The 23,929-nt window shown below is 50.8% G+C and overlaps 12 protein-coding genes across 12 annotated transcripts; 9 read left to right on the forward strand and 3 right to left on the reverse strand.

Moving 5' to 3' along the window:
• Window positions 1-1,261: 1,261 nt before the first annotated feature.
• LDX57_001429 (uncharacterized protein) lies at window positions 1,262-1,585 on the forward strand (the record flags this gene model as incomplete). Its single annotated transcript, XM_046083073.1, has 1 exon — window positions 1,262-1,585. The coding sequence occupies one exon, from the start codon at window positions 1,262-1,264 to the stop codon at window positions 1,583-1,585; it is 324 nt and encodes a 107-aa protein (XP_045939030.1).
• Window positions 1,586-2,442: 857 nt separating this feature from the next.
• LDX57_001430 (cytochrome P450) lies at window positions 2,443-4,008 on the reverse strand (the record flags this gene model as incomplete). The annotated part of the gene is made up of 1 exon (XM_046083074.1): window positions 2,443-4,008. One exon carries the CDS (start codon window positions 4,006-4,008, stop codon window positions 2,443-2,445), a length of 1,566 nt encoding a protein of 521 aa, XP_045939031.1.
• Window positions 4,009-4,403: 395 nt separating this feature from the next.
• On the forward strand, window positions 4,404-5,730 carry LDX57_001431 (phytanoyl-CoA dioxygenase family protein; the record flags this gene model as incomplete). Its single annotated transcript, XM_046083075.1, has 3 exons — window positions 4,404-4,848; window positions 4,911-5,275; window positions 5,324-5,730. Exons 1-3 carry the CDS (start codon window positions 4,622-4,624, stop codon window positions 5,728-5,730), a joined length of 999 nt encoding a protein of 332 aa, XP_045939032.1. The 5' UTR covers window positions 4,404-4,621.
• A 1,123-nt stretch (window positions 5,731-6,853) lies between these two features.
• Window positions 6,854-7,858, forward strand: LDX57_001432 (uncharacterized protein; the record flags this gene model as incomplete). The annotated part of the gene is made up of 2 exons (XM_046083076.1): window positions 6,854-6,995; window positions 7,041-7,858. The coding sequence occupies 2 exons, from the start codon at window positions 6,854-6,856 to the stop codon at window positions 7,856-7,858; spliced, it is 960 nt and encodes a 319-aa protein (XP_045939033.1).
• A 463-nt stretch (window positions 7,859-8,321) lies between these two features.
• LDX57_001433 (uncharacterized protein) lies at window positions 8,322-9,359 on the reverse strand (the record flags this gene model as incomplete). Its single annotated transcript, XM_046083077.1, has 1 exon — window positions 8,322-9,359. The coding sequence occupies one exon, from the start codon at window positions 9,357-9,359 to the stop codon at window positions 8,322-8,324; it is 1,038 nt and encodes a 345-aa protein (XP_045939034.1).
• Window positions 9,360-9,519: 160 nt separating this feature from the next.
• Window positions 9,520-12,947, forward strand: SWI6 (putative APSES transcription factor (MbpA)). The gene is made up of 4 exons (XM_046083078.1): window positions 9,520-9,749; window positions 9,877-10,235; window positions 10,299-11,988; window positions 12,040-12,947. The coding sequence occupies exons 2-4, from the start codon at window positions 9,915-9,917 to the stop codon at window positions 12,723-12,725; spliced, it is 2,697 nt and encodes an 898-aa protein (XP_045939035.1). The 5' UTR covers window positions 9,520-9,749; window positions 9,877-9,914; the 3' UTR covers window positions 12,726-12,947.
• Window positions 12,948-13,746: 799 nt separating this feature from the next.
• LDX57_001435 (peroxidase family protein) lies at window positions 13,747-14,651 on the forward strand (the record flags this gene model as incomplete). Its single annotated transcript, XM_046083079.1, has 4 exons — window positions 13,747-13,922; window positions 13,976-14,023; window positions 14,122-14,393; window positions 14,455-14,651. The coding sequence occupies 4 exons, from the start codon at window positions 13,747-13,749 to the stop codon at window positions 14,649-14,651; spliced, it is 693 nt and encodes a 230-aa protein (XP_045939036.1).
• A 682-nt stretch (window positions 14,652-15,333) lies between these two features.
• LDX57_001436 (glycoside hydrolase family 5 protein) lies at window positions 15,334-16,994 on the forward strand (the record flags this gene model as incomplete). The annotated part of the gene is made up of 4 exons (XM_046083080.1): window positions 15,334-15,431; window positions 15,521-15,785; window positions 15,845-16,225; window positions 16,288-16,994. 4 exons carry the CDS (start codon window positions 15,334-15,336, stop codon window positions 16,951-16,953), a joined length of 1,410 nt encoding a protein of 469 aa, XP_045939037.1. The 3' UTR covers window positions 16,954-16,994.
• Window positions 16,995-17,025: 31 nt separating this feature from the next.
• LDX57_001437 (uncharacterized protein) lies at window positions 17,026-18,606 on the forward strand (the record flags this gene model as incomplete). The annotated part of the gene is made up of 2 exons (XM_046083081.1): window positions 17,026-17,092; window positions 17,510-18,606. The coding sequence occupies 2 exons, from the start codon at window positions 17,026-17,028 to the stop codon at window positions 18,604-18,606; spliced, it is 1,164 nt and encodes a 387-aa protein (XP_045939038.1).
• Window positions 18,607-18,980: 374 nt separating this feature from the next.
• On the forward strand, window positions 18,981-20,748 carry LDX57_001438 (MFS transporter; the record flags this gene model as incomplete). The annotated part of the gene is made up of 4 exons (XM_046083082.1): window positions 18,981-19,644; window positions 19,712-20,054; window positions 20,104-20,359; window positions 20,419-20,748. The coding sequence occupies 4 exons, from the start codon at window positions 18,981-18,983 to the stop codon at window positions 20,746-20,748; spliced, it is 1,593 nt and encodes a 530-aa protein (XP_045939039.1).
• Window positions 20,749-21,547: 799 nt separating this feature from the next.
• LDX57_001439 (sugar phosphate isomerase/epimerase family protein) lies at window positions 21,548-22,609 on the forward strand (the record flags this gene model as incomplete). The annotated part of the gene is made up of 1 exon (XM_046083083.1): window positions 21,548-22,609. One exon carries the CDS (start codon window positions 21,548-21,550, stop codon window positions 22,607-22,609), a length of 1,062 nt encoding a protein of 353 aa, XP_045939040.1.
• A 154-nt stretch (window positions 22,610-22,763) lies between these two features.
• Window positions 22,764-23,631, reverse strand: LDX57_001440 (uncharacterized protein; the record flags this gene model as incomplete). The annotated part of the gene is made up of 3 exons (XM_046083084.1): window positions 22,764-22,935; window positions 22,999-23,115; window positions 23,183-23,631. The coding sequence occupies 3 exons, from the start codon at window positions 23,629-23,631 to the stop codon at window positions 22,764-22,766; spliced, it is 738 nt and encodes a 245-aa protein (XP_045939041.1).
• Between the last annotated feature and the right edge of the window lie 298 nt (window positions 23,632-23,929).

A 23,929-nucleotide genomic window follows, 5' to 3' on the forward strand; every position in this document is an offset into this window, starting at 1 on the left:
AACTACAATTAGAACGGCCAACACAAAGAAGTTTTACGATTCCTACTCGATGGGAAAAGATTCCTTATAAAGTTCTCGTTGTCATAGCGCAAGCGCCACTGCAAGTCTATGTCTCTGCGCTTGCATTCGCACCGAAATTCAGTGTTATAAAGAGATGTTTTCGAGAGGAGATGCCTTGCTGGGTCTTGGGAGTAGAGCCACTTGGAGACAGTTGGAGTGCCTTATTACTAACGTTAGCTGCTGGTGCCGTAGAGACCGTGGCGGTCTCTCCAGATGGTAAACTTATGGCAACATCATCAAGTGAATCGGTAATGGTATGGAACACAGCTACGGGTACTCTGGTACAATCCCTTGAAAATCCATGGGGTTTGTCCGTGGACTTTTCTCCCTGCGGCCAGCTTTTAGCTGCTTCAAAACGTCAGGGAACAGTGCGGCTATGGGATACCAAGGAATGGAAAGAAAAGCCAACCTTGCGACACGCGGAGAGTAATACTTGGGCTTGCTGTGCATTCTCTCCGTCGGATGGCTTGCTGGCCTCAGCAACTAGAAACGGGACATATTTATGGGATATCGTCACCTCTGTCATTCGATGGTCGTCCATTTATGACATCGAATTGCCTGATTATACCCAGCCATTTGTTGTTTTCTCCCCTGACGGTCAGCTGCTTGCCTCAATTGTTACAAGCGAGGTTCATCTGTACAATTCAGAATCGGGAAACCTTGAGAGAAGGCTTGAGTTCCAACCTGAGGCATACAATCCAATCCAGGATGTGAGATTCTCGTCCAATGGCTCATGGCTGGCCTTCTGTTCCCATGATGGAGTGAAAGTTATCAATACAGCCACGTGGATTGACGAGTGGACGAAGCCTGATCCTGGTCAAAGTGTCGCATTTTCTCCGAACAACCTGCTATTAGCGACGGGGATGAAGGATGGTGCAATTGAAATACGCCACACAACAACCTGGACTCTTATGCAGAGCTTCAAATGTTCTGATACGGTGCAAGATCTAATCTTTCTGCCAGATGGCGGTATTCTCCACGGCCCCACTCAGAAAAGGTGAATGCCGTCGCATTTTCACCCTCTGGTCAGCATGCGGCATCCTCTGCGGAAGACGGGACAGTCGTCCTGTGGGATCCCAGCACAAGGAGTACGATACATACTCGCCAAGAAAGTGGTCACCACACTACTGTGTCGTTCTCCCCCGACGGTGAACAGCTGCTAACAAGCTCCGGTCGTGTCAACAAGATTTGGAACTTGGACATGGAACAAGTAACAGAAATACCTACTATACTTTCCGGCCGGGCATTCCAGGATATGTCTTGGAAGGATGGCCTGGTTGTTAGTAATCATCGGGACAGACCCTGTATCTCAACCCCGCCGCAGCCCAAAGACGTCGAATACGATTTGGAGAATGGCTGGATAGTGAAAGCGGACGGCACGGAAAGACTCTTGTGGGTACCTCCTGAATGTCGACCTCACGCCGGGTCGTCCTATGCTATCCGTGGTCAAACATTTGTGTCTGGAAGTGACTCCGGTCAGGTCTTTTGGATATCATTTTACTTGGGGGGTGTTTTATCTAGGTAGAGAGAGAGAGAGAGAGAGAGAGAGAGAGAGAGAGAGAGAGAGAGAGAGAGAGAGAGAGAGAGAGAGACAGAGTGTAATAGGTAACTGAAACCCGCAGCTATTACCTCTATGGAGGAGTGGTAGAAAGCAAAACATTCAACGCATTACGGGAAATGATAACATGGTTCCCATCCACATTTCTCTCCGTTGTTGCTTCTTTACATCGTGCAAGATGCCGGCAGGATTTCCCTACAGGGCATTTACTGCAGACTTGTTTACACACACTAGCTGTAGTAAGAAAGATAAGATCATGATATTTTATAGTTACCTACACGAAGACGCACCAAACGGGCTTATACCGCAAATCCAGCAGGGTTTATTCAGTGCCACTATCAAATGACTCTTCAATTTTGGCCGGAGCCGGGACCACTAGCTTACTACTCTGTCCACCTCTGGGGATGAGCCGAAAGCTCAATCCTCTTATGGAATACTACCCTCAGTCCTTCTGGACATTCCCCAGGATGTCCAGCATGTTAGAAGGGCTAGGGCCTCTCCGCATCTCCGCATTCCCCTGAATCCTAATCACGCCGATCATATTCTGCAGTCAAATAACTAATTGGAGCCTACTCTCCCTGGTCAGCCGCTGCATCTATCGATTTTCTAACTCTTTTCGCATATCAAATAAATCAAATCCGCGGGACACGGGATAAATATTTCAGATTGATCTATCTCCAAGCATAGTCTTTTCTCCTCGGTATACTAGGTGCTAAGAACCTGGCCCTCTATCGTATGGGAAAAACTCACCACATGATACTAAAACCCTTCCCATGACAGTCAGTAACTAATCATGAAATTCAATTTGAGCTAGAGTTTGTTCTTTAATTTTCACTCTGTACTCCATTTCGCCTCCATAGTTTCAAGGGCATTGGGCCTGAACTGAGGTTCGTTGTCTCCCTTCGAACAGGCTCCCAATCTGGGAATGGCAATGCAAACTCGTAACGGTGAATCAGAGACGCAAGTAAAACGGTCTGCTCAAGATAGCTGATGTTGCGACCTATGCAGCCTCTAGCCCCAGCACTAAAGGCCACGAAATAAGGTTGAATGTCCTTGCCTGTCTCGCCCAGCCAACGCTCCGGGCGATAGACGTTGGGATCCGGGAATATGGTTTCATCACGGTGCACCACGTACGCGGACATACTGACGGAAGTATTGCCCGCAACGAAGTCCCCGAGAATGTTTGTTCCTTCAGGAGGCGTGCGGCGAGGCAGGTTGAACGACACCGGTGGGAACATCCGCATGCTCTCATCGAGGCAGGCACGGAGATACGGCAGATGCTTGACCTTGTCATAGGGAGCAATAACTTCATCGTCGTCCAGGACATTGTCGAGCTCTTCCTGCAGGTTCTTCAAACAACGGGGGTTTCGGAGTAGGGAGAACATCACATTGTTCAGTGCAATGCCGGTCGTGTCAGATCCCGCGTTCATCATAATGCTCATTTCTGCCACAATTTCGCCCCATTCGAGGTTATACGGGGCCCCGGCCTTGTCGGTCATGAGAGCGGTAAAAAAGTCATCAAGTTTCTCTCCTGCTTCGTAGCGCTTCCAGCGCGTGGTTGCTCGGTTGTATACGATGCCGTCCCAGTCCTTGTTCAGCTTCCATTTCTGGCGGTAGGTAAATGACACCAGTCCGCTCACTCTGCACAAAGTCTGATACCAATCGTACGACCAGATCAGGTTTGAAGTAGCCCACGCCGTTGCATACAGACACTCTCGGAAATTCACCGTCTTGACGGCTCCATCTTGACTTTCCGAGGCAACCAGATCATTCCCCTGGTCAAGGAAGCGTAGATCCTCGCTGAGGCCGATATTGGCGATGGCGGCAATCGTAAAGAGATTCGACCACATGCGATAGTCAACAGTCAGGTCTTGCTCATCCGGGATTCGTCCTTGAGGAAGCGGCTCGGTGCATCGAGCATCAAATGCTTTAATGAGCCGGCGAGACATATCGGCCACCTTGTATTCCCAGTTTTCCAAGTTCTTGAGCGCGTACGCACTGGAGAGGACTTTGCGTTTCCGGGCATGCTCGCTTTTATCTACCACGTCTGCAAGGTGAAAGTGAGAGCCTGCCAGCTCAGCGTAGAAAATGTCTTTGGTGCATTTCGTGCCATGGCCATAGATGTCTTTGATCGCGGCAGGGTCTGAGTAGGAAAGGGAGTTCGGCCCTATGCGGATGACCGGGTGATTCTTGTGCGCCTCGAGCAGTGAGCGGGACCGAAAGCCTTTGTGTGACTCGTATATCAGAGGGAGGTCTGATATGCCTGACCAGAAACTAAGGTTGGGGTATTTGCGGAGACCCTTGGGGTCTCGTATATAGTTGATCACCGGGAGGACGTAGTAATAGAGGACAAGGAAGAGAGATACAGCTGCAAGTGTAAGGCTATACATTGTTCAGAGAATGAGTCCACGGAATATTCTGTCTCTCCATCATTGTTATTGTCATGATACTTGATGCCCTTTTTTATATGCTTCGAGTATGCACCTCGTGCAACCTGCAAGTAGCCTTTTACTCTTTTGGATGGTCGGCGAGATGCCGATGAATGTGGTTAGCCTCGCCGGTACTGTTCCGGTTAGGAAGCGATCGACACCAGCAACGGTGGGGCTTCGAAGAAACTCAGCTGCTGCTTCCTCCTCACTTTCTTGATTCAATCACACTCGGACTATGAAAAACATGAAATGAAGGCATGAATTATAGCTGGAATCATTCATTGCTTGTGACAAGCCGTCAAAAATGATCCAGACTATCCATTCCTTGGCGGAACAAACTACGCAAAGCGATGTCTCTTAGTCCAATCCACCTGTTGTTTTCTTGTCTACGGAGTAGATGCCAATGAGGTCTACAAACAAGGATTCTCCACTGGATCCATCGGCACTCGTGCTGTTGTGCAGAATGCTGTTACCGAGAGTGCTGACCAGCTGATCCACCGAATCCTTGTGGCTTATATTACGGCCTGCATCCCACTTGAACTTGGAAATTCAGTCCGCGTCCAGTGCAACCAACATGGCTACAGCGGAGGATCCAGAGTCCGCCCTACCACAACTGTCGAAACACCTACCACATGGTCTGGGACAGAATGGAGGTCGCGTTGATCTGTCCCAGATTGGCTTCCTGCGACCCACGCCTCCTGACTTGCCTGTCAAAGAGATGCGCCGCAGATTGAAAGAAGACGGATACCTTTTCGTAAAAGGTGTTATTCCCCGCGAAGACGTGCTGCAAGCCCGTGAAAAGTAAGTTTCACCGAAGACTGCGACACGAGGACCGCCTAGTTCTAACCAACACAACGGTGCAGCTACTTTCGAGCATATGCCAGCACGTCTCTATTGGCCCCCGGTACTTCCCCGCGCGAGGGGATCTTCAACGCATCCTCCAACCCGGACCTACACAAGGGCATTGGTGGTCAAGGACTGCCGGCTGACCCTATGGAGGAAAAGATCCTTATTGATTCACATTCGGATCCCAAATACCGCGCCTTCGTCGAGCATCCAGCCCTCACCAAGTTCATTCGTGACCTGATGGGCTGGAAGGAACACGTCATACTAGACCGCACCATGCTGCGACACAATGTCCCTCTTGGAAAAGGCACCGGCATCCACTACGATAAATTATTCCTGCGAGGTGGTTCCGCATTCTTCCTCACTGCATGGGTCCCGATTGGTTAGTGCGCTCCTTAGATTTTGCATTTACAACGGCTAACTGACGTAGGTGATATCTCTATCAATGGCGGAGGTCTCTGCTATCTGGCCAACTCGGTTCCTCTTGGCGAGGCGATTGAGAATGACTTCACCAGACGAGCTGCAGACATGACGCAAGAAGAGCGGATTTCGGCATACAACAAGAACATGATTACTGATGGCGGAGGCATGATATCGCGCTCACCACAGGACTTCGCCTTGGCTCACTCAGAGTTTGGGACACACAAATGGTTAGTTACCAACTACGAGGCGGGAGATGTTGTCTTCCATGATCCGCATAGCATCCACGCCAGTGGACGCAATGAAGACGCTGAGGGGAGGATTCGCTTGAGTACAGACCTACGGTTCTACGAGAAAGGCGCGGAGGGGATAGATCGGAGATGGTTGAAGATATGGCATCCAGGCGACGGGTTGTAAATATTAATACAGAATCATAGATAATGAAACGCAAATATGAATGAATGTACGGTTCGGCCCACATCGGTCAGGCTTACCGCATTGGTAGGCAAGTGTCGGCGAACCCCACCATTTTCATCTTTCCCTCTTCCACTTCCTTTTGACGGTCCATTCAAATTCAGCGCATCTTGTGGCTGCCATCCTCTGAATGCGCGCCAGGCGAGAACCCTGGTAAGTCCAATCTTCTGTCTTTGTTTTCTCGCTAACCGCTTCAGTCAAAACTGCCGCAGTAGGTCCACACTTCTACCTCCATCCACCAAGTGCTTATGTTCATCCCTTCCCAGAACACCATGTAAAATGTAAGCCTCTATCAAGTAACCCAATTCCATCATGCTGATCTCTTCCAGGTGACGATGGTCGTCCAAAATGCGGACGTTGCCAGCGGTCCGGGCGAGAATGTATTCGAGCTGCACCCCGCCTGCACTTTTTCCACAGCACGAGCCAGCAGCCCTCTACCCCTCGTGAAGATCGAAGTCAGTAGGACCTTGCTTGATGAAAGGATAGCCACTCACGTTAAAGAAGCCAGTGCGATACAATATGTCGACGAAACGCCTGGATTGACAGCTCTATACAGAGAACATGCATCTCGGCCTCAGGAAACGGCTACTGTATTGTTCGCTGAAACAGTCCCAAGAAGCAGTCCAGAAAACCCCAGTATAACGGCCTGGAATGCAGCATCCCCATCTGTACAAAGCCCAAACAATCTCAGATATCGGCCTTTGTCTCAGCTAAGCTCGCCAGGCGCCTTATCTGGGGCTTCTCAGAGCCCAAGGCCAGTATTATTTGACAGACAAATTGCACAGCCGCAGCTCAGTCTAGAAGAAGCATGCCTTCTGCGGTACTTCGTAGAGAACTTAGCAAAATGGGTTGGTTGTCAACTCCATTACCTCATCTTCCATGACTGACCTCATAGTTTGATTTATGTGACCCCGAACGGCATTTCGCTGTTGTTGTTCCACAACGCGCGAGATTTTGCCCACCTCTTCTAGATGCTCTGCTTTCTGCGTCAGCAAGGCATTTCAGCACCCTTCCTAGGCACCGGCAATGTGAGATAACCATTAAATATGGGTTAGAACGCGGACTTATGATCGGTGAAGAGTCCACCCTGAGCTATCACAGCAGGTGCATTGCACACTTGAGATCTGTGAGCGACGAGCCGGATGCCATCATGGACGAGAACCTGTTAGCGGCGGTCGTCGCCTTGAGGTTCTTTGAAGAGCTAGATAGTAAGAGAACCCCTGGGACTTCACACCCGGCACTAACCTCCATAGGTCCGTTCATCGATCTCCCCAATGACATTGCTGTCCGAGGACTTCAAGTGTTCCTTGAGGCCCAGGCGTCGTCGGCCATCTCATCACCAGGGCTACGTCAAGCTGTGTTCTGGACAGGCTTCCGCCAGGAGTTTCACATGGCATTCTCTCAACAACGTCCTTTCCGACTTCCCCTGGACACATGTCAAAGGTATCGACCCGAAGAAAATTCGCCGGACTATGTCTGGGTGAATTACCTCCTAGTCATATGTGCACAAATTGTCCAGTATTGCTTCAACGATCAGTACCAACGGAGCTACACCGGGTACGAAGACCTTGTGGAACGCCGAAACAGGTGGCTTCGCAGTTGCCCTTCTTCATTTTCACCCGTATACTTCGAACAGCCTGACCATAACCGAGGCGAGCTATTTCCCAAGATGTGGTACCTAGATGACTGTCATATCGTGGCAATTCAAAGCATCGGACTCACCAACATCCTTCTGGCCGCGTACAGCCCGCACACCGCTCGCATCGGACTCGCACATCGACTCGCCATGTCTCATATTGATTCCACCATTCGGTCCACAGTACGTGAAATTTGCGGCATCGCCTTATCAAATCGCCAGTCGCCGACAGCTCTTCTGACCGCTTCGATCGCTATCACATCGTGCGGAGAACGGTTCACTGACCACCTAGAACAGCAGGCTTTGATGCAAATCCTGGCTGACATGAGTCGAGATTACAATTACTGGCCAACGACGGCGATGCAAGAGCGACTTCGAGAGGCCTGGGGATGGAAAGATGTAGTAGAAAATGCACATCAATATGAGGGCCAGTGAGTTGATTATGTGGATCATGATGCAACACAGCTGGACTGTGAAACATTCTCAAAAAACTGTCTATTTCGAGGACCCATGAGCCATGACGCTATTGGAGAATCGACTCCCAATTGAGAAAATTGAACATACACGGACGATGCAGTGAGATATTATAATTTTAGAATGGTTATTTCTGCAGATATAGGTGGCAGGGTTTAGAATTATTATGTACAACTTCTACATTTGTGATAATACACTGGCGTTCATGTAGCTATAAGTCATCTTTAGAGCTGGAACCTCCATTTCCTGGGTTTGAGTACCTGGGAAAATGTTCGATGGCCCACTGTCTCATGGTAGAATGCCACAGGGATGCTGAGCTTCGCCAGAGAACATCAAAGACATCATAGGCGGATTACTGTTCGAGTGGTGTTGGAAAAGCTAGCTCATAGAACAAGGACTGAGAGACTGTTTTCGAGTTGGTGACTTATAGTTTGATCTTTCCATGAGCGTCAAGACCTTCAAAAAGCCCGTCATTCCCCTCCTTAGGTGCCAAGGCAAGCTTCCCGGGCTTCCTCCAGAAAGTTTCCCAAGTAAAGCTGTGCTTCTGTGTATTTGGGTCATATTTCATGCGCGGGACTAGAGACGAGATGCGCCTCCAGTGCTTCTCCATGAATCGCCGCGTGATTGTATGTGGCCGGCCAGCGGCGTACTTTCTGTGTGTTTCACCTTTCTGTGGGCCTTCAGTCAAAAGAACCGTGATGAGGGACTTTTCGGTCTCTGGAACAACACCGACAGCTTTCCTCCGCGTCGGTGCCGTCCACGGATAAGTCCCCGAAATCAGCCCTTCTAGTATCTGGACGTCCGAGTCCGGCAGTGGAGGCAGTAAGTCCGGTAGTACACGATAAAACCACTTCTTCCGGATATTTCGACGACGAGCCTCGGAGACCGGTTGGCCCCAGCTGTTCTCCTTGGGGATGTCGGGCGCAAGCTGCTTGATGGCTCGGAGATTCATTTGAGCGGCCACGCCGGCATTTCTTTGCGACTTCATCAGACTTATCATGACCGCAGGTGGCTCCCATCCGTCGCTGAATATGCTTGGTTTTGACAGGAACTCTTCGAGGGCCATGTGGTCTGTAGGAAACTCGGGGTGGATTAGGGTATCGAGCAAGTCCTTTCTTTTCTTGCCCCTTCGTCCGTAAGCCAGCCGCAGGACTTTTTCAAGCGGTCGCGAGTACCCCTCGTTGGCCCGCCGGAACAGCGACAGCGTCTGCGTCGCCACCTTGCGCAGCTGGTTCTGTCGATAAGGATCTTTGTGTCGAGACTTTCGAGGATCCTCTGAATGCTGTCGGAACCGCTGGACGACGAAGTCATGGTGATAAGCTCGGGCGAGAGGGTCGGGGAGGTAGGAGCATTCTCGTAGGATAGCACGGTATATGTGACGCCATTCCGGAGTCAGAGGGGCACGGTAAACAGAACGCCATGCCGGTGGCAGGGGAGTGCCCAGAGTGCCCAGAGCGCCCATGGCGGACAGTCGTCAACGTCAATCAAACCTTTCGATCTTTTCTGAAGGCGAAATCCGACGCCGCGGCGACCCAAAAGGGAAATGCGCAATGGGCGGTCACGCGAAAACGGCGCTAAACCCAAAACGCGCCGACGACACCACCCCCGCGACTTCGTCGGCTCTTCCTCTCTCTCGTCTTGTCTTTCCCATTCATGTCTGCTTTCTTTGTCTGCCCCTGCATCTTGCCGTCTGGGACCTTGAACCGCGATCCGTTCATCAGTTTTGGATTCCCCACTGGTGTTTGGTCACATTGAGTTTGCATTGGTCTGGTCGGCCCAATTTCGCGATTGGAGCGCCTAGCCACGCGCCCTCGCCTCGCGCGACTCTTCCGGCCGATCCTCCTAGCATAAGGTGCATTTTCCCCACATGCTTTGTTCCCTCTCCCTCGCTCTCCCTGTCTTGGGATAATTTTTGTTGACGGCTATACTATTCGGCCGCTAGGATTTTGTTCATCACCTGTACTGACGCCGTTTCACAGTCCCACGAGCAAAGTGCCTGGACTGGTCTTCCGGTGCCATGTCTTCCAATCATAATCCTAGTAACCCTCCGCAGCACGGCCTACCGGTGCCGTCCTTCTCCCAAAGCAGCGTCGCATCGTCAAATGGCATGGCATTTTCGCAGTCGCAACTAGGTTCTTTCAATGCCTCCCAATCCGTGGCCTCTACCCCCCGGGCCACACCTCCCCCCAAGGGGTCGTCGCAACAGCCCCCGGCCTCATTCAACTATTCGAAGAACCCGACCCATGGCCCTCGGGCAAGTTTCGGAGGGTTTGAAGAAATCACCAATTATGGCGCATTGATCCAGTATCATGATGAATTCAAACCCCAAATCTATAGGGTATCAACCTCTGTCCTATGCACTACTCTAGATTGGCTCACGCTGACTGTTCCTTTTTACTAGGCCGTCTACTCGAATGTTTCCGTCTACGAAATGGAGGTCAACGGAGTTGCGGTAATGAAGCGGCGCTCGGATTCTTGGTTGAACGCAACACAGATCCTCAAAGTCGCTGGAGTCAACAAAGCCCGACGTACCAAAACCCTCGAGAAGGAAATTGCTGCCGGCGAGCATGAGAAGGTTCAAGGGGGTTACGGTAAATACCAAGGGACGTGGGTCAATTACCAAAGGGGTGTGGAGCTTTGTCGAGAATACCACGTTGAAGAGATGCTCCGACCGCTCCTTGAGTACGACATGGGTTCAACTGGTACCAGTGGCGCCGCTCATGATACGCTCGACACGCCCACCAAAGAACAAGCGATGGCAGCGCAGCGAAAACGTCTGTATAGTGGCATGGACAATCGTGGTGTCTCCCAACCGCAGCAGGGGACATTTTTCCAGAACATCTCCCGCACTGCAGCGACGGCTGTCAATGCGATGAGTAAAGCTCGGTTTGACTCTCCTGCCGCGCGGGGTGTGGACGGAAGGCGATCAAGCCTCGTCCGGAAGCCTTCAAATCAGATGGGCAGCCAAGAATCGCAAATCCCGTTCGGCAGTCAACAAAGCATGTATAGCGTGGCGTCTGACAGTGGGTTTGCCAGCAACCTACCGAACAACAATGGGCGATATGCTGCCAACGATACCGCAACATTTGAACATGACGATTCCGTGGAACCTCCTCGGAAACGAATCCGGTCGTCCTCCAACCTTGCACATTCCTTCGGCATTAACTATGACCCTTCGCTTTCGATGAACGAGCCTACACCTACCGAGCCAAACGACTCGTTTTACCAAGACATGGACATGCCGGCCGCAGTAGTCGATGAAAACCACCGTGGTACCGAACCTCTTCTACCAGCTACAACCCCGGAGCGATTTCAAAAGATGAAGCTCATCATGACCCTCTTTTTGGACAAACGGACAAAGGACTTCTCTACCCATCCAGCCCTCTTGCAGCTGACCGGCGAGGATCTGGAGATACCCCTAGACGAGTATCGCAACAATGCTTTGCACTGGGCAGCCATGCTGGCGCGCATGCCTCTGGTTCATGCTCTAGTTGAGAAAGGCGTTAGCATATTCCGACTCAATGGAGCGGGTGAAACGGCTCTACAAAAGTCAGTGGGCACGCGGAACAACCTTGATTACCGGAGTTTCCCCCGACTTCTGCAAGTGTTGGCTCCGACTATAGACATGGTAGACTACAGCGGGCGAACAATTTTACATCACATTGCGGTTATGGCAGCTACCGGGGGTGGGGGTCATGTCTCCGCTAAACACTATCTGGAAGCATTGCTGGAATTCATTGTGCGTCACGGCGGCGCTTCGGCAAGCCAGCCCACTGCCAACGGCTCTTTGGAAAATGGAACGACTCCATCGCAAGGCGAAGTGATAACTTTGGGACGATTCATTTCAGAAATTGTAAATCTTAGAGATGACCAAGGCGACACTGCGCTGAATCTCGCCGGACGGGCGCGTTCTGTGCTCGTACCGCAACTTTTGGAGGTCGGCGCTGATCCTCACATACCAAATCACACCGGTCTACGACCTGCAGATTACGGAGTCGGAGTAGATATGGTTGACTCGCAGGCTCTACAAGCCGGCAAGAACGACACTTTCATCGATCAACTCGCGAAGACCAAGAAGGAAATTTTAGATGGTGAGCAGCATTCATTATTGCGACTGGTAGAATTGGTACTAACCTTCCTAGCAACCATGTCTCAAATCAGCTCGATGGTACAAGAAACGTTAGGCAATATCGACAAAGAGCTGGCTTCATCATTGAACAAGAAGCAAGAAAAATTCGAACATTGGCATTCTAAGATTCGTGAATCGGCAAAGGCTCGGCAGATTGAACAGAAACAGTTCGATGAGCTTAAAGTTAAATCGTCAGATCGCGTGGAGCTCGGAAGGCGGTTCAAGAACCTAGAACGGTCATCTGAAGACCTTCTGTCCACCCTGAAGAATGCGCATGGCGAGACATTCGAGCCGTTGAAACACGTCTCTATCGGAGATGCAGATAAAGACTCTGGTATTGACATGTCAGAGTTTGAAGCTATGTTTCCTGACGACTTTGATCCTGCTTCAGGATTTTCCGACAAACAGACATCCTATTTACAGTCACTATTGTCCCCCGAGGTGCTTCAGCAACGAATAAAGTGTTACCAGGATTTCAACGAGGATATACTCAACGAAGTTGATCTCCTCAAGTCCAAAAACGTGGTACTCGGTCAGAATTATCGACGGATGGTCATGGCTTGCACCGGCTGGAGCGCCGAGCAGGTGGACGAAGCCGCCGAGGGCCTCACACAATGCGTACGAGAGCTGAATGAGCACCCCGTCCCCGAAGACGAGGCTATAGAAATCCTTATGAAAGACCGTGGTCAGGATTGGTAATCGACCCAATACTATGCATATCGCCACTCTCAACGATTTTGGGAGAGTTAACGACATAGCAATGTTTGCTTCTGCTGTTATTTTGAATCTAGCCCAAATTCATGTTCATACAAAGGGGTTGTGGTGTTTTTTGGTCTACTGCATATGTTTATGCATCCATGTCTGTATTGCAAATACCCCAATGGCACATAATGGATTGATAATTGAATGAAATAAACCGAGTCTATCTGTAGCCTATTGTCACTCTTACTTGGCGCAAGTACCCGAGACAGCAACGCCAACTAGAAATGAGCTTCAATAACGATGTCCCTGGGTGATATAGACAGTCCCTCAAACACGCCTCCTAAGTCAAGTGGATTACGTCGAGGAAAAGCTCTGAATCCCTTGGATTTGCATGGCAATGCAGGAGTAACCTGGAACCGAGTCCACCGACGATCAATCCTGATATTCGTTCTAAATGCCCAATTGGGTTACCAATACGACATCTTCAAGCGGCATATGATACGAGTACGACCGCCCCTTATGGTTGGAGGACCAGATGCCGGGCTTCGTTTATCAATTCAACTTGAATCACTGGATGTTTTTGGCCCGCAGAATGGAAACAGGGGTGGAATTATCCTCCATCATATTGGACAGTTCCCAGTGGAGTCACTCACCTTCAGGATATGGATCGACATCGTCATGCTGCCAAAAATGTGTTGCCTCGACCGAGGGACTACAGGCACCGTGGTTTGGACAACGTATAAAGTTGGCCTGGTCCTAGGCAGTATCAGCTATCAAATATCCCGTTTTCATTCCAACCTAAATTGACTCGGTAATATCGCTGTATCCAGAGATATGAAGTTGACTCTTCTTTCTTCGGCCTTAACTTTTGCCTTGGCCGCTGCCAGACCATCTTTTGGAAATGGCTCCCCGGCACATTGGAAGCCAGCTGGAAAGGATGACTGTATGTGCAGCCATATCAAACTTGCTTCTCTCTATATCATGCTAAAGCGGAGTCAAAGATCGAGGTCCTTGTCCCATGATGAACACTCTCGCAAACCACGGATATCTCCCTCGCGATGGACGACAAATCACCAAACAGAAGTTGGTAGAGGGCCTAGGAGCGGGACTGAACTTCAACTCCTCTCTTGCCAATCTGATGTTTGAAATGGCTATCGTGGCTAACCCGGAGCCCAACGCAACTTACTTCACGCTGTGAGGCCCGCCAGATACGCATCTCAAGCCCCATACTGATTCTTTCCCCCAAGCGACCATCTCAACCGGCACAACGTCCTAGAGCACGATGCAAGCCTGAGGTTAGTTACACTCGTATACAAAGCCATCCGAGCAAACCCGGAGACTCACTCAAATATGCCATGTGAGAGCTCGCAAGCTAATTGATTTTCAAAATCAGCCGCACAGACGCCTTCTTCGGAAGCAACCACGTCTTCAATCGCACTATCTTCGACGAGTCGAGGGCCTACTGGACCGAGCCCGTCCTCACTGCCGAGATGTTGGCCAACAGCAAGTTGGCGCGGCAGATTAATTCTAGAGCCACGAACCCCAACTACACGTTCCCCAAGATGACGGAGGAATTCAGCCTGGGAGAGATCGCCGCTCCGATCATTGCCTTTGGAGATATCGATTCGGGGACGGTCAACCGGACCTTGGTGGAGTATTTCTTCGGTAGGTCACACTCGATTTGAGCCAGAGGTTGGATGAACACGTATCCTAACGCGGAGCACAGAGAACGAACGGTTGCCGTTTGACCTGGGATGGGCCAGGTCAGGGGAGGTGATCAATCAAGAGGATATTCTCAAGGTGTCCGAGATGATTCGCAAGGCAACTAGCTTGTTAACTGAGACAAAGTCTGAGAAACAAAGTCGGGCTCATGATTTGCACGCGTCTAAGCAGTCGGTGTACCAGGCGAAGATTCAGGGTTGAGAACCTTTTTGGAGACTGGCTCAAGATTAGAGAATGCAACGAGCATATAGTTGAAATTGCCTTATGGAATCGTAAATACATGGGTTTTATCGCGCCTATAACGCTTAGTCATGTTTCTGTTGACAATAGAGCAGCTCATCGATGCAGAGATGGAAATAAAATTACAATAGACGTAGATAGCATATCATGGCCTTGGCCGGTAGGGGTTTGTTGATGGTACGATTCATACAAGGAATATGAAGGGTGAGCGGTGCCCTCGTCTTCTTCATCAGCTGACATGCTGGATTTTCGAGGATCCCTTGCCAACCTCTGTGTACATTTTGATGTCGTTGATTCCATTCACCCCAGAAGCAGAGTCAGAAAAAAAAGTCAATGGAGTTCATTGGCACTCACCTTGAGCCCCTAAAAGCCTTGGGCTTGGCCCTTGGCTGAATGGCATCAATCAGGCTAAATAAACCCGTTTAGCCGTGCTGGGCATTGGTATCAACGTCCGTTGTCTAACATTACCCCACTTCTTCTGCACCATGGACGCATCCCACGATGCGTCGAAGGAGTTGAATTTTGCCGTGTGCTCGGTGCATAAGAAGGCGATGCCTCCTGCGGGGTAACTATTGGGAGAGTCTGGTTTGGGAAACTGTCGTGATACTCGGAAATTCATCGAATCTGCTACTTCCAGTCCATCATGAGCGCTGGAATTCTCAAGGTCACCGGCAATAAAGTCGTCGATAATAATGGCACCGAAGTCCTGCTTCGCGGTGCAGCTCTTGGGGGTTGGGCCAAGTATGTGCTTTTAAGTCCCCAATCGATCTGCTATACATACGTTAGGTAGAGGTAGAGGCAGGGCCAAGGTCGAACTAACCTGTTATCAGCATGGAGAACTTCATAACTGGCTACCCCGGGCACGAATCGCAGCACCGAGCCGCCATGCGTCGCGTCCTGGGCGACCAAAAATATGAGTTCTTTTTCGACAAATGGCTCGAGTATTTCTTCACAGAAGCGGACGCCAAATTCTATGCTGGGTTGGGACTCAATTGCCTTCGGATTCCATTCAACCATCGGCACCTCGATGATGATATGAATCCGCGTGTGCTGAAGGAATCGGGGTTCAAGCATCTTGATCGGGTGGTTGATTTAGTATGTCCCTCGCAGTCTCCGTCCTCTCCTGCTGCATTCTGACGTTTGTGAAATTCAAGTGCGCAAAACATAACATCTACACCATCCTAGACATGCACACGGCCCCCGGCGGCCAGAACTGCGACTGGCATTCCGACAACCCGTCCAACTATGCCGCTTTTTGGGATTACAAAGACCACCAGGACCGGACAGTCTGGCTCTGGGAGCAGATCGCGACTCGATATCGAAGTAACCCATGGGTGGCTGGATATAACCCGCTCAACGAACCCTGCGATCCACAACACATACGGTTGCCGGCATTCTATGAGCGCATCGAGAAGGCCATCCGGGCGATCGACCCGGACCACATCCTCTGGCTGGACGGGAATACCTTCTCGATGGAGTGGAAGGGGTTCGATAAGGTTTTGCCAAATTGTGTTTACGCGATGCATGATTACTCGGTATGATCAATTCTCTCCACGCTCCGGCTACTACAGAGTCAATCGGTACTAACAGTCGTCAGTCAATGGGTTTTCCCACAGGTCAGCGCTACAAAGGCACTCCAGAACAAAAAGAGCAAGTCGAGCGACAATACCTCCGCAAAGCGGAATTCATGAACAAGAACGGCACAGCGATCTGGAACGGCGAGTTCGGGCCCGTATACGCCTCTGAATCCGAGATCGACGCCCAAGCTGTCAACCAGGAGCGGTACAACCTGCTTGGCGAACAGCTGCGCATTTACGATAAGTACAATATCCACTGGTCGATTTGGCTGTACAAGGACATCGGTCTGCAAGGCATGATCCACACCAGTCCGGACAGCAAGTGGAATAAGACGATCCAGCCATTCCTGGAGAAGAAGAACCGGCTGTGGCTGGATAACTGGGGCCGGAAGCCCTCGTCGGAGCCCGAGGCCGTGCTGAAGCCGCTGGTGCAGTGGATCGATCAGGTCAGTCCGACGGCGAAGGAGACGTACCCAACGTCGTGGAATACTGAGAGGCATATGCTGCGGGCGGTGTTTCAGACGTTTCTAGCGGCGTCGTTTGTGGATGAGTTTGCGGAACTGTTTAGGGGGATGGACGAGACGGAACTCGAGGCTTTGGCGCACAGCTTCCACTTTGATGAGTGCGCGCAGAGAGAAGGGTTGAATGAGATTTTGAGGGAACACGCTCGGGTTGCTGGAAAATAATGGCATCATGGCTTATCGTGGCCCGTATATGATAACAATGCCTTTGAGAACAGCATCTGTTCGACTTTGCCGATGAAGAAGGAGCTCACTCTGGACACGGAAGAATTCGACATCTCGCCAGCGATGATGAATGATAAGAGTGAGTTCATTCAACGCTATTTTAGGTGATTTAGGTAAATCAAAGGTGCTTTAGCGATGAGTACAAGACGTTGGTCTGTGGATAAATATTAATAAGTAGATGGGAACAAGACTCTATACTGTTTGGATGCACGTTTGCCCGATCGTTGGGGAAAGGCTGATTCTGGCCAATTAAATACCCATATCACTGCAGCTAATCGACCGCCGATTTCAAACGGCTGAAATTTCAACAAACAATCATCCGAAGGTGGAAGGTCGTCGTGAGTTTTTTCGAACAGACCAGCCTCGCACGGCTTTTACCATGCACTTACCCGACAAGGTACATATCTTCCTCGCTTCATCTGTAGGACGGGATACTAATTTCTCGTTATCATCGCCTCATCTCAGCGAGATGCTTGGCTCAACCCCAGCTTCCCAGACGTGTCACTCGACCTTGCTGGCGTTGTGTCCTTGGCAGATATTTCCACCAGTTCGCAGCGAACCGCGCTCACCGGCACTGCTGCATTATTGGATTGCTTGATCCTTTGCCCGGGGTTCCATCTCCAACAACATGCCGACGAGCTCAATAAAGGCGAGCATCCTGCCGCAGCAGCCTTGACTTCGGGCTACGTGTTTCGCATCGAGAACCCGGCCACCGTGCATTATCTGCAGAAGATCGGCAGGACCGGGTGTCTCACCACGGTGGGAGTCAGGGATGTTAGAAACCGACAATCAAAGAACGCTCTGATGGAGACGGTTTTCACAATGGACAATGCGAATATTGTTTCGGTCGGCGCACAGGTCATCGCTGTCTGCTTAACCGTTGCCGTCCTCGTCATCATTATCCTGATGAAAGACTGGTGGGGCCTATTTGTGACTTTGATTCTGGTCTTCGCCCGGCTTCTCAATGTCATTCTTGTGCGGCGACGTTGCAAACCGAAATGGTCGGGAGCTCGAGAAGAGGATGGGCCGGGGGATCTGCTCGTGCTCCTTAGCCAGGACCGTTGGATCAAGATTGTCGGCGATATCAATCAGATCAAGGCCATTTCCTCGGGACAATGGCTTCAGGAGATGTCAGCCCCGGAGAGCTGGGTTGCTGCTTTTGCTACAGTCATGGTGTACCTCAATGCAGCGTTGGCTAGTAACGCTTCGCAGCTGGGGAAGGTCCTTCTGATCTTGCTACTGATTGTGTCTGCGGGTCTACTCGCCGTGGCAAATCAATGGACGGACAGGTTGCAGATGCATGGGTACGTGCTTGAAGTGGTTAAAGAGGAGACCAAGGCCTACGAGAGACGACTTCATATGGTGAAAGACCTGATTGAGCAGTATGACGGCAATGCAGACTGGGCTCTGCGATTGGGACTGATCAACCTGGAAGATCTCCATGGCCCACGGCGGAGGGGGAGAGAAGATAGCATCGTAGACCGAGTCAGTCGGGGGCTCTCCGAGTCGTCGTCCGAGAGTCGACGGCCAGACTCAGTGCGCATTCGCAATCGAGGAAAATCGTCCGTGGAAATTCAACCAGCGATATTATAAATCCAAATCGGTCGGGGTTGCTCTGTGGAGCAGGTCGATCCGAGCTCGCCGGTGGATCCAAACCCGAAAGCTTGTCGGACTTGTTCTGATAGAGCCGAGCGCCACTGCACTGGGCCGAGTCTGACAGGCTTCTAAGTCCTTCCTTTTTTCTATCACCGAGCCCAGTGCTAAAGCTCTGGTTGTGGTGGAGCCCGCGAACCGGCTGGATCCCTTATCTTTCGTCATTTTCTCCGTCTAAAATTTTTTTGTTCTTGTTGATGTCGCCTCAGTCACTTCATTCTTAAGTCCTCCTCTCTCCATCTTCGCCTTTTCATACGACCTCCTCCTCCTACCAAGCCATTGCGCTCGGTTCATACTTTTACAGACAAGTCAGAATGGCGTTCATACTTCAGTATCGCGCCCTACGACGACATGTGAACCAGCTAGTCCAAGACGCAGGTCGCGTAAAGGAAGAGACCTCTTTGGACTCATCATCACCGAGTAAGATCTCCAATCCGTCCGAAATCCCTGGTGTGACATTGAAGTCGGATTGTAACGGTGAGCAGTACTTTGAGGTAGGTTGGGCCGTACCAGATGATCCGTTCAATCCTCAACAGTGGTCCAATCCTCGACGAGTATCTGCAACTATGACGGTTTGCCTTGTGGCATTGGTTACCACAATGGCATCTGCCATTGATTCTGCCGTCATTACAGAGGCCTCCAAAGAATTTGGTGTGTCGGAAGTGGCCGAGTCCCTTGCGACAGGGCTTTATCTAGTCGGTTTCGGCGCCGGTGCCCTCATTGCCAGCCCTCTCTCCGAAATGGTTGGGCGATACCCGGTCTACTTGGGCACGTTGATTATATTTGGAGCTTGGATCCTAGGAGCAGCCTTAGCCCCGAACTTTGGCGCACAGATCGCGTTTCGATTCCTCGCCGGTATCACAGGCTCTGCACCTTTGACTGTAGCCGGAGGCTCGATCTCTGACATCTGGAGTACCTTGGAAAAAACCTTTGGGTTTCCTACTTTTGCCATCCCAGCTTTCGGTGGTCCTATCCTCGGTATGATCTGTCTCGTTTGACATCTTATGGTCCGAAGTCAACATTGAACTGACTCTTCCGTGATTAGGGCCGGTTGTTGGGGCTTACATAGGATACAGTCCTCATATCAGTTGGAGATGGTCTGAATGGATCATGCTCATCTTTGACGGTCTGGTCATAGCGGTGATCTTTATCTTCAAACGCGAAACATTCGCTCCTCGGCTTCTTTATTACAAGGCTAGGTTCCTCCGGCAGGCCACAGGAGACGACCGATTCAAAACCGCCATTGAAGCTTCGGGCACTGGTGACATTCTGTCCGTCGTCAAGCGAGACTTTAGCCGGCCGTGGATTCTCTTGTTGGAGCCGATTGTGATCTTCTTCACCTTCTATCTCTCGGTGGTGTACATCGTGCTGTTCACCTTCTTGGACGGGTAATAAACTCATTATCTGGTATGGTTGGGCTATGTTAACTCTGAATAGGTATCCGTACATTTTCGGAGAAGTGCACGGCCTCAACGACGGTCTTGTCAATATCTGCTTCCTAGGACTTTTTATCGGTATCGTTTTGACAATGATCCTAGTCCCTATCCTCTACCGGCGAACAGCCAAGCAGCTTAAAGAGGATGGAGACGATGGCTCGGGGCGTGTGCTCGATCGGGAATCACGCCTATTCTTTGCGCAAATCGGCGCCCCCGCGATTCCAATCGGTCTGTTCTGGATGGGATGGACCAACTACGTAAGACCAAGAACCCTGCGAAAAAGACGATTTGACTTAGAGTATTGACTTTTTACTAGTCATGGATCTCGGTGTGGTCGCCCCTGGCAGCCTCAGTGGTGATCGGCTTCGGCATCATCTGCGTCTTCCTGTCTGCATACATGTATATCATCGACTCTTACCAGCAGTACGCTGCGTCTGCTCTCACTTTTGTTGCACTTGTGAGATACCTGGCCGCCGGAGGCATGACGGTCGTGGGAATCCCGATGTACCGGAATTTAGGAACGCACTGGACATTGACGGTGCTTGGGATCATCAGTGCAGTGGCGACGCCTATTCCCTACATCCTGAAGCACTGGGGGCCATCCTTACGCAAGAAGAGCAAGTGGGCGACTGCCTTGTCGGCTTGAGATCGCTTTTGTCCGGAGGAAAACAGAACATATACATCTTGGGGCACCTGGCTGCACACTGTGTTCTTGCACGAATTCAGAATGGCACTTATAGAGATGTGTTCGCACTTATAATAGATTAAAACGGGCTATAGAAGGGACGGAACTTTTGGGATTGGTTTTGCCATGTTTCCTGTGAAATTTACCACACTGCTTATAAGTAATTTTACATGTCCCTCAACTCTAGGCAAATATTTTGCAATATATAAAGGTAATCCCTTGAATGTTTGAAGAATGCAATAGTTCTTGTGACAAACTGGGCCCTCTCAACCGCTTCAGGAGTACGCAGAAGCTATTTCCTACACTGTAGGCGTGCGGATTCCTGGGGAAACGAACCAAGCATTTCATCCTTTGCTTACTCCACCGTAGGCAATACCACGGAGTAGATTCTTTCCTTATCAATCAACTAAGAAATTTAATCATTAGAGTTACCAAACAATCAGCTCAATTGTTCTCATCGTCTTCGACTGCTACGGCACACCCGGCGCTGGAACGTCTTACACAAGTACATACCGTAGAGATACCGAAGTAAGTCCGACGGTGCCCTATGACGTCAGTGGCTCGACATTTGGCAGGTCGATCCGGCCTTAAATCCGATCTGCGGTCGGGCTCGGTATCCACATACATACAACGGGGCCGAGGGAGCGACATCTCCGCCCCTCTGCGAAGTACTGCAACACTCATGGCATAGACATTGTCATTATCATATCGAGCTTAACCACAATCATCGCAAACAACACATCAGATTTCCCCGGCAGAAATGGCACCGCTACGAACTATCAAAGGTCCAGCCATCTTTGTCGCTCAGTACCTCTCCGATGAAGCCCCGTTCAACTCACTAGACGGGATCTGCAGCTGGGCCGCAAACCTAGGATACAAAGGGATTCAAATCCCACTCGACCCTCGACTAATTGACGTTTCGCGAGCCGCGACAGACACAGAATACTGTACTTCACTGCTCGCTGTGTTCCGTCGTCATGGGATCCAGTTAACCGAGTTGTCATCTCACCTCCAGGGCCAGCTGATCGCCGTGCATCCAGCCTACGACAGTCTCTTCGACGCGTTCGCGCCCCCCGAGAAACGTGGTAACCCCAAGGCCCGACAGCAGTGGGCCACGCAGGTTCTTTACGACGCTGCGAAGGCGTCCAGAAACCTCGGTCTGTCAGCACACGCCACGTTCTCCGGGGCCTTGGCTTGGCCGTATATCTACCCGTGGCCGCAGCGTCCGGGGGGGCTAGTAGAGACGGCGTTTCAGGAACTAGCAAACAGATGGCGGCCGATCCTAGATGCGTTCGACGAATGTGGTATCGACGTGGCGTATGAGATTCATCCCGGGGAAGACTTGCATGACGGGGTGAGTTTCGAACGGTTTCTAGACGCAGTCGATCATCATCCTAGAGCTTGCATTCTCTACGACCCCAGCCATTTTGTACTTCAGGGCTTGGACTATCGCGCGTTTGTGGATATTTATCATGCCCGGATTAAGGTGTTCCATGTTAAGGATGCCGAGTTTGTGCCAGATGGGCGTCAAGGCGTGTATGGCGGGTTTGGAGATTGGACACAACGAGCGGGCAGGTTCAGGGCGCTAGGTGATGGGCAGGTAGATTTCAAAGGAATATTTACAAGGTTGACGCAGCATGGGTATGACGGGTGGGCGGTTTTGGAGTCTGAGTGCGTGTTCAAGGATAAGATGGTTTGTGCACAGGAGGGGGTTGGGTTCATTGAGTCGCATATCATTCCGGTTACGACGTCGTCGTTTGATGACTTTGCTGCGGCGGAGGTGAATAAAAAGGAGATCGGTGCGCTTCTGGGGTTGGATTAGGGGTCTATATCCTCTTAGTACCATGTAGTGTTTCGAGTGAGCGTCGACTACGTGCATTTATCCTTGGTCTATAGATTCTGGTAATGAATGGACCGGCCCAGCGGGCCACTTTTACACATGAAAACGGCTGTGAAAAAAGAATATCCCAACACGATCACCAAGCCTCCTGCGTACCTCTATGGCTCCAAAGCTTTCCGCCATGCGTCTCTTTCATGGCTGCATCAATCAAACGCACAATTCCGGGAATAGTCTCGCCAACTTTCAGCGGTGCTTCAGCATATCCATAAGCGAGGGCTCCACGGTTACCCATGTCGGTTCGACACCAACTGGATCATTCATGGTCAGCTCTATCTCCTTATACTTCCAGACATTGTGAACGTCAAACCTACCCAGGATTTACGACAAAAGCGTTGATCTTTTCCTCCTCAAAATTAATCCTCTTCGTCAGCCAGTGGACAGCTACTTTCGATGGACCATATGCAGCGCTCGGGACCGGCGGCTGGTTCCTAGAGCCGAGGAAGAAAAAAGATTACCCAACTGCCATGCCAGCAAATATAAAGTTCTGGCACTTACTCAAGCCAACCCGCACCCGATCCCATGGACACCCACTTGGGGTTTGAAGAGCGCTCTAAGAGCGCTCGAGTTGCCTGGTACAGCCAAATCACACCGAACACATTCGGGGTCAAATGGTCCTGCAGCTCGGCCGTCGTGATTTCGGACACCTTCGGATACACGTTGGCCACGGCCGCGTTGGCGATCACTAGATCCAGATGATCGATGGCTTGGGCGATGAGCTGTGTGACGGCCTCGGCGTGGTCTGATTCCACGGATACGTCGAGCTTGACGACGATCAGTCGTGTGTTTTCGCCGATGGGTAGTTCGGCAAGAGCTTTGGATGTAGGATGCTCCGGGTTGCGGTTCGCGGCGATCACGAGGTGATCAGGTCGGGCAAGGTACATTTGCAGAAGTTCCTTACCGAGACCACGATTGGCACCGGTGATTAGGACTGTTGTGGGAGCCATGGTGTGAATGCGATCTGTTCGATGTTGCGATGAAAACAGAGTTGCGCTGTTGATCTCGAGGTAAATGCAATGGGAAAGACCGCCGAATGCCGATCACTTGATTAATTGCCTATTTTAGTTTATAAGCAACGCTGAAAACGCCTCCTCCAGCACAGCGATTTGAGCTAATATTTATGGGAAGGTAATTATGTCAAGCGCGTAAAAGACTGAGACATCTCGACCTTACTCTGTGGGATCCGGCGCCATGGGAGGAAAACAAACTAAACGTCAAGCCGCGCATCCCTGGCTTTGAATCTAC

This window comes from Aspergillus melleus (genome assembly GCF_016097325.1).
Source record: "Aspergillus melleus strain CBS 546.65 chromosome Unknown contig1, whole genome shotgun sequence".
NCBI classification, from domain to species: domain Eukaryota; kingdom Fungi; phylum Ascomycota; class Eurotiomycetes; order Eurotiales; family Aspergillaceae; genus Aspergillus; species Aspergillus melleus.

Coding starts and splice junctions, on each gene's coding strand:
- SWI6 (XM_046083078.1), top strand. CDS start 9,915: ATGTCTTCCAATCATAATCCTAGTAACCCTCCGCAGCACGGCCTACCG. Junction 10,236..10,298: donor TCAAACCCCAAATCTATAGG/GTATCAACCTCT, acceptor CCTTTTTACTAG/GCCGTCTACTCGAATGTTTC. Junction 11,989..12,039: donor CAAGAAGGAAATTTTAGATG/GTGAGCAGCATT, acceptor TAACCTTCCTAG/CAACCATGTCTCAAATCAGC.